The 13,268-nt window shown below is 42.8% G+C and overlaps 1 protein-coding gene across 1 annotated transcript in view; it reads right to left on the bottom strand.

Annotated features, from left to right (window-relative positions):
* Positions 1 to 224: 224 nt before the first annotated feature.
* Positions 225 to 13,268, bottom strand: part of RBBP6 (RB binding protein 6, ubiquitin ligase) — a 219,240-nt gene continuing 206,196 nt past the window's right edge. The window contains exon 17 of the mRNA XM_033962792.1: positions 225 to 2,113. Coding sequence (XP_033818683.1) covers positions 649 to 2,113 — 1,465 coding nt within the window. The 3' untranslated portion in view covers positions 225 to 648. The remainder of the gene's footprint in view (positions 2,114 to 13,268) is intronic.

Genomic DNA, 13,268 nt, shown 5'->3' on the forward strand with positions numbered 1-13,268 from the left:
CCCCCTAAGCCCCCCAGACACATCTGTCCCCTTCCAATGTATCATGCTCATCTGTCCTTTCACCCCCTACCCCATCAACACCAGATGTGCTTGTTGCCCTGACTTCCCTCAATGCATCAAATATGTTTTCCTGACCCACTCCATATCAAGCATGTCTGCCCTTAAGTGAACACCACTTCCAAATTGCTGTAACCTGCTTCCACTGCAAATACAAGCACATAAAATACAAATTCTTGAAAACATTTTATTCTAATCAAAAGGCGACATAACGGGTCTGTAACACTCTGCAAGTCAAGCAAAGAGTTTTAGAACTGATATCAATTTTCTTTTCTGCCAGGCAAATAAAATTAAAATAAAAACTTTGTGAAAACTTTCACAGTAAAGTAAACACCACCCAAACTAATGGTGGGAAAAACGGAAAATGCCCTCGCAAGAGCACTCATGTTACATGGTCACAAACGCACAATTCTGTACAAAACCTTCACTTTATAAAGCTCTGATGTAAAAATCAAATAACCAAGCAGCAATAGATTAAGTGCAGCACAGGGTCTTTCATGTCATTATTTACAAAGTTTGAATTTGTTTACATTATAAGAAAATTTAATACAGATGACTTAGGAATTAAGTCAGTTACTTTACTCTGTCGTTTCATAGTGAGACAGAAGATTTCAGTTTGAGGTCCTCTTTCTCCTTGTCTTTCTCTTTGCTCTTTTTGGATTTTTTCTTCTTGTGTTTGTGTTTTTGGCTTTTCTCGGATTCCGACTCATTGCCGGTGATATGCTTCTTATGCTTTTTGTGTTTTTTATGCTTTTTGTGCTTCTTTTTGTCCTTTTTCTTCTTTTTCTTCTTGCTGTCCTGACTCCCTGCTGAGCTGGCACTGCTGCTACGACTTCGTGGCTGGCTTTCTGAAGGGCTTACACTCGCACTGCTCTGACTTCCATTTCCAACTGCTCTTTCCGCTGTCTCACCTTTACTTCTCTCCAACTTTTCTTTGGCTTCTCCAGAATTTGTGCCTGGCTCCTCGTCTTTCACGGACAAATTGCTGTCACTATCACTTTCATTATAGTCTGGAACAAAGGAGGCTTCATCTGTTTCTCTGGTCAGGTCGGTGGACAGGCGAGATGAGCGACTGAGAAGTGTCTTGGATTTACTAATGTCTTCCTTTTCATTCTTATCAGGTGATGTATGCCTTGGTTGAGACTCTCTATTGCCAGTTAATTCTCTCTCATTGCTTCTAGGTTTTGACATGTGTTTCTCCTTCTCTTTCCCTGAACTCTTCTCCATTTTCTGATCATTTAACCGTCTGGAATCCGATGAAGCTTTGTAATCACTAAGCTGCCGTCGGTCCCTTAAGGGACTATAGTTACTTCTTCTAGAATCACCTGCTCCCTTTCTGGCCAGTTCAGTGTGTGCATCTCTGGATTTCGTTTTCTGTCCAGATGTGGACTCTCTATTTCGAGGAGAAGATTCTTTTCTTTTAGCAGTTTCATTCCTATCATCTCGACGTTTAGAACTGGGATAGTCTCTGCTGCTGCTGTTTTCTTTGACCGAGGACATGCGGCCCATTTCTTGCTTTTCTTTGCTAGACTGAGTGTGGCTTCTCTGGCTACCTTGGTCATTTGTTCGCTCACTGTTGTTATTCTTCTCTTGGTGGGTGCTACTTTTCTTCTTTTCAGAGCTCTCCTTGTTAGAAACAGCTTGATCCCGTTCTTTGGCCCGACTCTTCTCATGCATTGTGGGTGCTTTGGAAGTTTTCAGGTCAAGCTGGCAGCCCTCAGAATGTGAATCTTTTGACAATTTTAGCTTTTCCGAAGAATCAACTTCTTTCTCACCTTGTCTTATGGGATTCAGTGTCTTTATTAGGCCAACACTTTTGACTACACTGACCGGCTTCCCTAAACTTGAAGGTGCTTGCGGTGATGTCACATCTTCCTCTTCTGACTCAAAATCATCTTTATCCCATTTGGACTGGGGAACTTGAATCATGATGATGACATCTTCAGCTGGGGCTGTGATGTCATTGTTATATTCCTCCATAGTCTTTATCACAGTTCGCTTCATGTCTGGCTTATCCTCAGACTTTCTAACAGGGCTTCCTCCAGTGGAGCTGGTACTGAAGAGAAAAAAACAAAATTAATTCACTGAAATTGATCTCCTTACTCATTAAATGTCTTCTGATTCATTCAGAGGCCAAAGTTTAACAGGCATATACTACACTCTTTTTGGAAAGTGTTAGTAGTGGCTTTAACAAGTCTGCACCCCTTTCCAAAATGTTTACCATCGGTTGCTCTTTACCCTGGAAATAAAATGTATTAAAACAGTATTTTTTCCATGTTTCTACCCATATTACCCTATAACAGCCAAGTATATGCCAGAAATTCTTAGAAGATAAGGAAAAACATGGAATAACTTGTCCACCCCTCTTGTACTCCTGCAGCAATCACTTTCAAAGCACACACCAAGTACACTGGCGCCAGCCATGTTAAATTGTACTGATTTACATGATGACAGGATAAATTCAGACGTTTCCACTGGTGGCTTTTCTACTGGGTAGTACATTAAAAAAAACCCCAACAAACCCAAACATGAGTGAGCTGCAAATGCTAATGAAAGAACTTGGAGACAGAGTTATAAAAACAAACAAAAACTCCAAAGACCAAGAATATCTCCTGGAACATGGGCAAGACAATTATCAAAAAGTGGAAGATGTTTAGTATCACCAAGACCAAACTGTCAATTCCAGAGCAAGACTGATTATGGCTACAGGCTTCCATGGCCAAAACAGGTCAAAGTAGGCATGCAACAATATCCCAAGCATTCCAAAAACTGGGCCTGTATATGGTGGAAGCCCGCCTTAAATCTGTTTGGATATATCCAAAGGAACACTAGGGAGACCCTAGAGTTTGGTGAAAGTATGACAGAGCTTTTTGGCCTGAATACATTGTCCAATCACCTCCATTCCTTCTGTGAAGCTTAATGATGGCCGTTATCATGTATTGATAAGCTCTCTGATCAACACTGGCACTTATCAGGATAGAAGGGGCAAATGAATGGAGAAAAGTACAGAAAAATCCTTGCTATCCACAAGAAAACTGAAACCAAGATGACGTTCACATTTCAAGCATGACAATGACTCAAAACGCACAAAGCTACAGAGGCATGACTGAGCAACAAAATGGGATATTCAATTACATTTACCTGTTAGAAATCTGTAGCATGACAAAGGCTGCTGTCCATTTTGTAAAGAATGGTTTAATATTGACATAGCTAGGCTTCCAAATTTAGTGGAGACTCTACTGCACATGCTCACAGCAATAAGTGCTATCTATCAAAGGTGGTTCTACCAAGTATTAAGGGGATGGAACCTGGCCACTTATTGCACTTTTTTTGTTTTTCAGGTACATGTTTTGCCCCCAAATAAATAATTTCTCCTTTTAAGTGTAGAATAGAGTGTGGGGGAAAATAATTAAAATGCATGCAAGTCTAATGCACAATAAGATAAGAAAAATGTTCAAATATATAGAATCAAAACAGAATCTTATGACCTTTAAAGCATGCGGTGGGACCTATTTAGTAAGCTGGACTAGCTTTTTAAATAATCAATAATTAAATACTAATGTCTGCATTTGACAATATTGTGGTGGTGGGGGGGTACTGCACCTTAAAATTAACAAAGGTTGCTCCTTACACAGCAGATAATGCAGCTAACTCCATGTTAGCAGCTGTGCCATCAATACTGGATAGTGACTGTGCAGCCATCTTTCCCAAAGTGCTGGGAATACCTCTAATAGTTAAGTGAATTCATTTTACCTATTACTGCAAAACCCTAATTTAAACAGTTTAATGTTTAAGCACCTAAGTGATCAATAGAGAAAGCAGTTACTTATCTGTTACAGGTGTTATCCATGGACAGCAGGCAGATATTCTCACATGTGGGTGACATCCACAGAGCCCGGTATGGACAATTCAAAGTATAGTCACTTTAAAAATGTTTTAAGTCTTCAGACTGCCCAAACCACACATGCGCCAGTACCTTCCCACCCGATGTCAGCTCATGGGACCATCAGTTCAGTAAAAAAGCTAAGAAGCCAACTAGGGGAAGTAGGAAGGTTGTGAGAATATCTGCCTGCTGTCCATGGATAACATCTGTTACAGGTAACTGTGCTTTATCCTAGGACAATCAAGCAGCATATTCTCACATGTGAACCGAGTCGAGCTCCATTGGGAGATGACCCGGTATATAAATTGAAGACTAGATTAGATTAGATAAATTTTTTGAAGAACTGCTTGACTGAACCGACTATCCCGTCTGAAGTGATTCTCTAAACCACAGTTCTTCAACCGCCGGTCTGTGGACTGGTGCCGGTCCGCAAAGGATTCGGTCCCCGCCGCAACGAAAGGCCGGCGTCAGATGACTTGCAACTTCCTGTTGCAGTCGCTGTGCCGGGACTCCTGCCTTCCACCGCATTTGCCTCCTGCCTTGTTTCCGCACCTGCAGACCACCAGCGGCAGCTTTGTATGCTTTTAACTTCGGCACAGAGCTGCCCCTAAACAGTAGTTTAGCGCGGTTTCATGAGGCAGCCTCGGGGCCTTTGCTAGGCCGGCTCACATCGCATCATCGAAGCGGGCCGGCCTAGCAAAGGCCCCGAGGCTGCCTCATGAAACCGCGCTAAACTACTGCTTAGGGGCAGCTCTGTGCCGAAGTTAAAAGTAATAATAATAATAATAACTTAATTTTGTATACTGAACAAACAGTTCAGAGCGATTTACAGTGTAAGAGACTGTACATTTACAGCGAAGATACAATGAGGACTGTACATATTCAGTAAAGGTGTTTATACAGCGGTTTACAGTGTAAGAGACTGTACATTTACAGCGAAGATACAATGAGGACTGTACATATTCAGTAAAGGTGTTTATACAACGAAGAACAATGCAGATTTACCATGCAGGAGACTGTACATATACAGCAGAGATATTTATATAGTGGAAAAAAGCAGTGCGAGAGACTATAGAGCTAAAATGCAATGCAAGGGACAGAATAATGTGGTGAAGCGGTTTACTATGCAATGATAGATACATATATGGCGAGGATGTAGGGTGGTGAATGTCAAGAAAAGCAACCAGTATCAAGTTTCAAGTTCAAGTTTTATTTCACATTTGATGAATCGCCTATTTCGAAATTCTAGGCGATGTACATAATAATATAATATAGAAACTTTAACCTAATTACAATAAAATCAATTAAGACTCACATGAAAGATAGGGAAGGAGGGTAAAGTTACAATGTGGGAGAAGAAAAAAACAAAAAACCAGGAAAGAACGAAAGGTAGGGTAAAATTTTCAAAGTTTTTCTTGCATAAAAATTGATTAAAGGCGTCCTTTAGTTAAATTATAAATCAAAGGCGTCCTTAAATAAATAAGATTTTAAAAGCTTTTTAAATGTTAGGATATCACTTTCAATTCTGATGTAATGGGGAAGGGAGTTCCACCATTGTGGCCCTGCAACAGTAAACATTTCAGCTCTTCTTGTTCCGATGACTTTTAATGATGGCACAGTTAATAAGTTTTGATTAGATGAGCGCAAAGATCTTTGGGGTTTGTATGGGATAAGTGATTTTAAAATAAACTGTGGTTCGCTGAATGTGAGGGTCTTAAAAATTAGGAACATCAGCTTGTAGAGGATCCTATGGTTAACTGGTAACCAATGTGCGTCAATTAATAATGGGGAGACGTGATCAAATTTTTTTGCATTGTAGATTAACTTTATGGCCGTGTTCTGAATGATTTGCAGTCTTCTTTTTTCTTTTTGGCTGATACTTAGAAAAAGGGCGTTACAGTAGTCGATTTTAGTTATGATGAATGAATGGATTAAAATCTTTAAAGATGAAGGATAGAGAAATTTGGAGATTGATCTTATCTGTCGAAGTTTGTAGAAACAATGTTTAACAATGGAAGAGATATGTTCATGATAGGATAAGTTATTATCGAATATCACTCCAAGAATTTTAACCGTAGGTTAACCGTAAGTTCAGGATGGAAGTATTTGATTGAGGGGTAGAATTTGGTTATATGGTGATGGGGGGGGGGGGGGGGTTCGAGAAATTTGTCGTAGAGGAAAGATTTGAGAGATTTCCTGAAGGATGAGTAAGATGGGGCAGATGAGATGAGGGTGGTTAGGCAGTTTGTCCATCTGCCAGCTTGGTACGAGAGAGTTCTATTGAGGAATCTTTTGTAGGTGCATCCCTTTGGGGAAGGGTAGGTAAACAGATAGGCATTACGCGTGCGAGTGGTTCCAGGGAACACAAAGTGGTGAGACAGATATATCGGGGACAAGCCAGTTAAGGTTTTAAAGCAGAGGCAGGCGAATTTGAAGATGACTCTCGCTTCTATTGGCAACCAGTGAAGTTTTCTGTAGTAAGGGCTGATATGGTCTGACTTTTTGAGGCCATACATTAGGCAGGCAGCGGTATTTTGGATAATTCTCAGACGTTTGATAGTTTTCTTGTAGGAGCCCATATAAATGATATTACAGTAATCCAGTGTGTTTAGGATTAGGGATTGGACCAGTAGTCTGAAGGAGGGGAAGTCGAAGTAATGTTTGATGGTGCGGAGTTTCCAGAGGGTATAAAAGCATTTTTTGACCTGGGCATTGGTGTGGTCTTCGAAGGTCAGGCAGCAGTCTAGGATGACTCCAAGGATTTTGATGGTGGGATTAATAGGGTAACTTAGGCCGTTGAGTTGTAAGGTGGTGGTCGTTAATTTGTGGTTGGGACTTGCTAGGAAGAGTTTAGTCTTTTCTGGATTTAGTTTCAGTTTGGACTGAGTGGTCCAGTGTTCGACCATGGTAAGTACTGATGAGATGTGTTGCTCTGTTTCTTGTGACAATGAGTAGATGGGGATGACGATTGTGATGTCATCTGCATAGATGTAGGATTTCAGTTTTCGGTTAGATAACATGTCTCCCAGTGAAGTCATGTAGATATTGAATAGGGAAGGTGATAGGGGGGAGCCTTGTGGAACTCCACAGGGGTTGGATCAGGTGTAGGAGTAGGTTCCCTCATTGTGTACTTGGTAGGTGCGGTTTTTTAGGAAGCCTGTGAGCCAGGTTAGTACCTGTCCCGAAATGCCTATGGAATCGAGGTAACTGAGCAGAATGTCATGGTCTACCAAGTCAAAGGCACTACTGAGGTCAAACTGGAGTAGTAGGGCACTGTTTCCCTGTGAGACTAGTTGGAGGAGGTAGTCGGTTAGAGATGCTAGGACGGTTTCCGTGCTGTAGTTAGTGCGGAATCCAGACTGGGAGTCATGAAGGATGTTAAATTTTTCGAGGTAAGACATGAGGTCCTGGTTTACAAGGCCTTCCATAATTTTGAGGAAGAAGGGTATGTTGGCAATGGTTCTGCAGTTGGTGGCTATGGAGAGTGGTTCTTTGGGGTTTTTGATGGTTGGAGATATGAGGATGTGGCCGAGTTCCAGCGGGAAGTAGCCAGTGGACAGGCAGATAGTGATCCAGTTGAAGAGTTCCACTTTGAAGGGGGGGGGGGGGAAGCTATTTTCATGATGGAGGGTGGGCAGTTGTCTAGAAGGCAGTTGGATTTGGCATATTTAGAATATAGCTCAAGGAATAGGTTCCAGTCTGGGTTTTCAAAGCGATTCCAGGTCATGTCGGCGGTAATACCTTCATTGTTTGGGGTAGGCAGAAGGGTTGATGGGCTGGTGTTTGTTGTTGCTGCCGCTGTTGGTCTGGACTCTTGGACCGCTGAAGGATGGCAAAGAGCAGCTGTCCTGGAGGTTTCCCTTCCTCTCGCCTTTGCAGGTCCCTTTTTTTTTTTCCTTCAAACGGCAACGGGCCCCAGCATCGACATCAATCAAGTAAGTTCCACTATTTCTTGCAAGCGGTTCTGCTTAGCCAAATCTTCCCCTCTGACATGAGCCACCCTCAGGGGAAAGAAAGTGACCTGCAAAGGTGAGGGGAAGGGGGGCAGATGATGGAAGTTGGGGGGAGAGAGAGAGAAGGGGCAGATGATGGAATGGAAGAGATGAGAGAGAGAAGGGGACAGATGATGGAAGTGAGAAGAAGGGAGAGAGAGCAGAAGGCAGATGGATGTCAGTTGAGAGGGGAGAGCAGATGCTGAATGGAAGTGGGGAAAAAAACACATACTGGATGGAAGGAGGAGATAAATAAAGGGGGAAGAAAATAGTAAGATAATGGAGGGGTGAGGGAAAGGGGTGACAAGCTATGGTAGACACGGTGAAAAGAGGGAAACAGGACTAAATAGTAAGAAAGAATTTAATTTAGATGGAGGCAGAAAATAGAGAAGGAAGACCAGAGAAGAAAAGGGAAGAGAGAGCAGAGAACAATATCAGATCTGAGTGGAGGAAATGAGAAGAGAGAGATGCTAAAAACCACACAGGGGGGAGGGAAGGACAGAGATGCCAGACCATGAGGGGAACAGAAGGAAGATGATGGATGCCAGACCAAATTGGGGGGGGGGGGGGGCAGGAGGAGAGATGGCAGGGAAAGACAGACAGTGAATGGAAGGGACAGATGCTGGACTGAAGAGACAGAGAAGGTTATCATGCCGCTGTACTGGGCCATGGTACGCCCTCACCTGGAGTACTGCATCCAGCATTGGTCACCGTACATGAAGAAGGACATGGTACTACTCGAAAGGGTCGAGAAGAGCGACTAAAATAGTTAAGGGGCTGGAGGAGTTGCTGTACAGCGAAAGATTAGAGAAACTGGGCCTCTTCTCCCTTGAGCAGAGGAGATTGAGAGGGGACATGATAGAAACATTCAAGGTACTGAAGGGAATAGACTTAGTAGCTAAGGACAGGTTGTTCACCCTCTGCAAGGCAGGGAAAACGAGAGGGCACTCTCTAAAGTTGAAAGGGGATAGATTCTGTACAAACGTAAGGAAGTTCTGTGGTAGAAAGCTGGAACGCTCTTCCAGAGGCTGTTATAGGGGAAAACACCCTCCAAGGATTCAAGACAAAGTTAGACAAGTTCCTGCTGAACAAGAACGTGCGCTGGTAGGGCTAGTCTCAGTTAGGGTGCTGGTCTTAGACCAGAGGGCTGCCGCGTGAGCGGACTGCTGGTCATGATGGACCTCTGGTCTGACCCAGCAGTGGCAATTCTTATGTTCTTAGGGCAGACACTGGCTGGAAGAGAGTGAAAAGGCAATGAAAGCAGAAACCAGAGATGACAAAAGGTAGAAAAAAATAATTTTATTTCTATTTTGTGATTCAAATATATCAGATTTGAAATATGTATCTTGCTAGACATAACTGGGGAGTGCAAAGCCCAGGCAGTGCTTCTTTAGCTTCCAGTTGGCTTAGGGCTCTCTCTGACCAGGGGGCAGTTGCCCTAGTTCCACTCCCCTAACACCATTCCAGCCATGTGTGACTATGGTATTCTGTTACATGATATTTGTGTAGCATTCTGTAATAATTTGGCTTATTCAGTTTTCTTGATAGTAGAGGGGATATATGTGAAGGGGAGGGGAGACAGGGGTTTAGTTGATCTTTGCCCTGTATTATTTGTATTTATAAAATGACAATTGTATAGAATATTGTTTCTTTTTATACTTTAATAAAATATGTTCAATATAAAATCATAACTATTTGAGGCTTGTGCGGATGGGATCAGATGGTTTGTGGGACCGACCTCGCAGGGACGGGGCGGCGATGGTTTTTTAAAAAAATTTCAGTCTTAGTAGTTTGCTGGTCCACGAAATAATTATTTTATTTCCGCCGGTCCATAGGTGTAAAAAGGTTGAAAAACACTGCTCTAAACAGTAGTAGGATGTGAATATATGCATGGAGGGCTTTGTAGCTGCTTTATAGATGTCCTCTCCTTATTATCCAAGCTACCTGAATGTGCTGTTCACTGCCACTGTCTTGACTTTCCCTTGACCCGCTTCAATTGCTTATGGCTCTTAATCCATTTTTAACTATTTTGACTGTTTTTATTCCCTTCCCTATTGTTTTTAACCCTAATTGTATTAAGAACATAACATAAGAACATAAGAAATGCCATCTCCGGATCAGACCTTCGGTCCATCAAGTCCGGCGATCCGCACACGCGGAGGCCCTGCCAGGTGTACACCTGTCGTAATTTATAGTCTACCATATCCTTACATGCCTCGGAGATATGCATCTAGTTTGCTCTTGAAGCCTAGGACGGTCGATTCCGCAATAATCTCATCTGGGAGGGCATTCCAGGTGTCAACCACTCTCTGAGTGAAGCAGAACTTCCTGACATTAGTCCTGAACCTGTCCCCCCTTAGCTTCATTACATGTCCTCTAGTCCGTGTCAAATTGGACAATGTAAATAATCTTCTCTGCTCTATTTTGTCGATTCCTTTCAGTATTTTGAAGGTCTCGATCATATCCCCACGCAGTCTCCTTTTCTCAAGGGAGAATAATCCCAGTGTTATAAGTCTGTCCTCGTATTCCAGTTTTTCCATACCCTTCACCAGTTTTGTTGCTCGTCTCTGCACCCTCTCCAGCAGTTTTATATCCTTCTTTAGGTAGGGAGACCAATGTTGGACGCAGTATTCCAAGTGTGGTCTGACCATTGCCCTATAAAGCGGCATTATAACTTTCTCCGATCTACTCGAGATTCCTTTCTTTATCATGCCCAACATTCTATTTGCCTTCTTTGCCGCTGCCGCGCACTGTGCCGACGGCTTCAGGGTCCTATCTATCAGTACACCCAGGTCCTTTTCTTGTTCACTCTTCCCCAGAGTTGCACCTGACATTGTATACTCGTATTCCTTATTCTTATTGCCTAAATGCATTACCTTGCATTTCTCCACATTGAACTTCATCTGCCATTTCTCCGCCCATGTTTCTAACCGACACAAGTCGCTCTGGAGTTTCTCTCTATCCTCATGCGATCTGATCGCCCGGCATAGTTTTGTATCGTCTGCAAACTTGATGATCTCACTGGATGTTCCTTCCTCCAGATCATTGATATAAATATTAAAAAGGATCGGCCCAAGTACCGAGCCCTGGGGTACACCACTAGTCCCTTTCTCCCAGTCGGAGAACTTCCCATTTATGCCCACTCTCTGCTTTCGGTTTTCCAGCCATTTGCCTATCCATCTTTGTATATCCCCCTCTATGCCATGGCTTTGTAGTTTCCTGAGAAGTCTTTCGTGTGGAACTTTGTCGAACGCTTTCTGGAAGTCCAAGTATATTATGTCCACCGGCTTCCCACTATCAATTTGCTCGTTCACGGTCTCAAAAAATTGGAGTAAATTCGTCAAACATGATTTCCCTTTCCTGAATCCGTGTTGACTGGGTTTCATCAAGTCGTGTGCGTCCAAGTGCCGGACCATGCTATCCTTGATCAGTGCTTCAACCATCTTGCCGGGGACAGACGTAAGACTCACAGGTCTATAGTTGCCCGGTTCCCCTCTCGATCCTTTTTTGAAAATTGGGGTGACGTTCGCTATCCTCCAGTCGTCCGGTATCTGTCCAGTTCTGATTGTCAGGTTTGCAAGTTTTTGCAATAACTCTCCGATTTCAACCTTCAATTCCTTTAAGACTCTCGGGTGAATTCCATCTGGTCCAGGGGATTTGTCACTTTTAAGTTTGTCGATCTGATAGTATATCTGGTCTAAGTCCACTTCAACTGTGGTGAGGCTGTCTTCTATTTCTCCTGCAAACACTTTCTCCGCTTCAGGTATTGTTGAGGTGTCCTCCTTCGTAAAGACGGACGCAAAGAAGGAATTTAGTTTGTCTGCGATTTGTTTATCTTCCTTGATGTACCCTTTTCTTCCCTGGTCGTCCAAGGGTCCGACTGCCTCTTTTGCAGGTTTTTTCCCTTTCACGTATCTAAAGAAGGGCTTGAAGTTTTTGGCCTCCTGGGCTATTTTTTCCTCATATTCCTGTTTTGCATCTCTCACCGCCTTGTGACATTTCTTCTGATCATCTTTATGTTTGTTCCAGGCTTCGGTTGTCTTTATGTATTTCCATTTTTTGAAAGAGTCCTTCTTTTCTTTTATGGCTTCCTTCACCTGTTTGGTAAGCCATGCCGGTTCTCTTTTGCTCTTTGATCTCCGATCTTTGGAAATCCTTGGAATGTAGAGATCTTGTGCTTCTGTGATAGTATTTTTCAGTAGGGACCATGCCTGATCTACCGTTTCAAGTTTGTCCACCTTCTTTTCGAGTCGTTTTTCTACCATGGCTCTCATGCGATCGTATTTACCCTTTTTAAAGTTCAATGTGGTGGTTAAGGTTTTGGCATGTTTCCCTTTCCCGATGTCAAGTTTAAAGTTAATTACATTGTGATCACTCGTTCCCAGTGGAACCATGACTTCCACTACTGTTATCGGTCCCGTGAGGCCATTTAGGACCAAGTCCAAGGTGGCGTTGCCTCTTGTCGGCTCTTTTACCATTTGTTCCAGGAAGCAATCCCCTAGCACCTCCAGGAACTTGGCCTCCTTGCCGCAGTTGGAGGTTGCTAGTTTCCAGTCTATCCCTGGGAAATTGAAGTCTCCCAATATAATTACATTGCCTGTCTTGCATTCTTGTTTGATTTCCTCCATCATTTCTGAGTCAGTTTCCTCCGCCTGTCCTGGGGGACGATAGTAAAGGCCAATTTTCGTATCTGCTCCAAATTGACCAGGAATCTTGATCCAGAGTGACTCAAGCTTCTCTTTCATTTCTGTTGTAACCATTTCAACAGAATCTATTCCCTCCTTAATATATAGAGCAATACCTCCACCTTTCTGCCCTACTCGATCTCTTCTATACAGCTTGTATCCCTGTAGTACTGTGTCCCATTTGTTTTCTTCATTCCACCATGTTTCTGTTATGCCAATGATATCCAATATGTCATGTCTTGCTATTGTCTCTAGTTCCCCCATTTTGTTACCTAGACTTCTAGCATTCGTATACATACATCTAAGTTCCCTACGTGTTACCTTTTTGGACCTTCTACTCTTGGCCGCCCCTGTAGTTTCAATTACGATATCCTTAACTGCTCCTGTGTTATCACCCTTGTTTGCTGTGTGGTCGTCCCCTCCTGTGTCTGATTTGTCCCTTCCTGCTTTTTCTCCCTTATTTGCCGTGAGGTCGTCTTCTCTTGTGTAGGAGTAGTTTTCCTTGGCTTCTTCGTCGGGGCATCCTGCTATCCGTGCCGTACTTTATAACCAGATTGTAATTCATTCCTAGTTTTCCCTGTGTTTTTGATTGTATGTGTAATTTGACTTACTATTATGTTTTAGTAGATTTGGTACTTGTCATTTATGTTT

Source organism: Geotrypetes seraphini, chromosome 11, assembly GCF_902459505.1.
Source record: "Geotrypetes seraphini chromosome 11, aGeoSer1.1, whole genome shotgun sequence".
Lineage (NCBI taxonomy): Eukaryota > Metazoa > Chordata > Amphibia > Gymnophiona > Dermophiidae > Geotrypetes > Geotrypetes seraphini.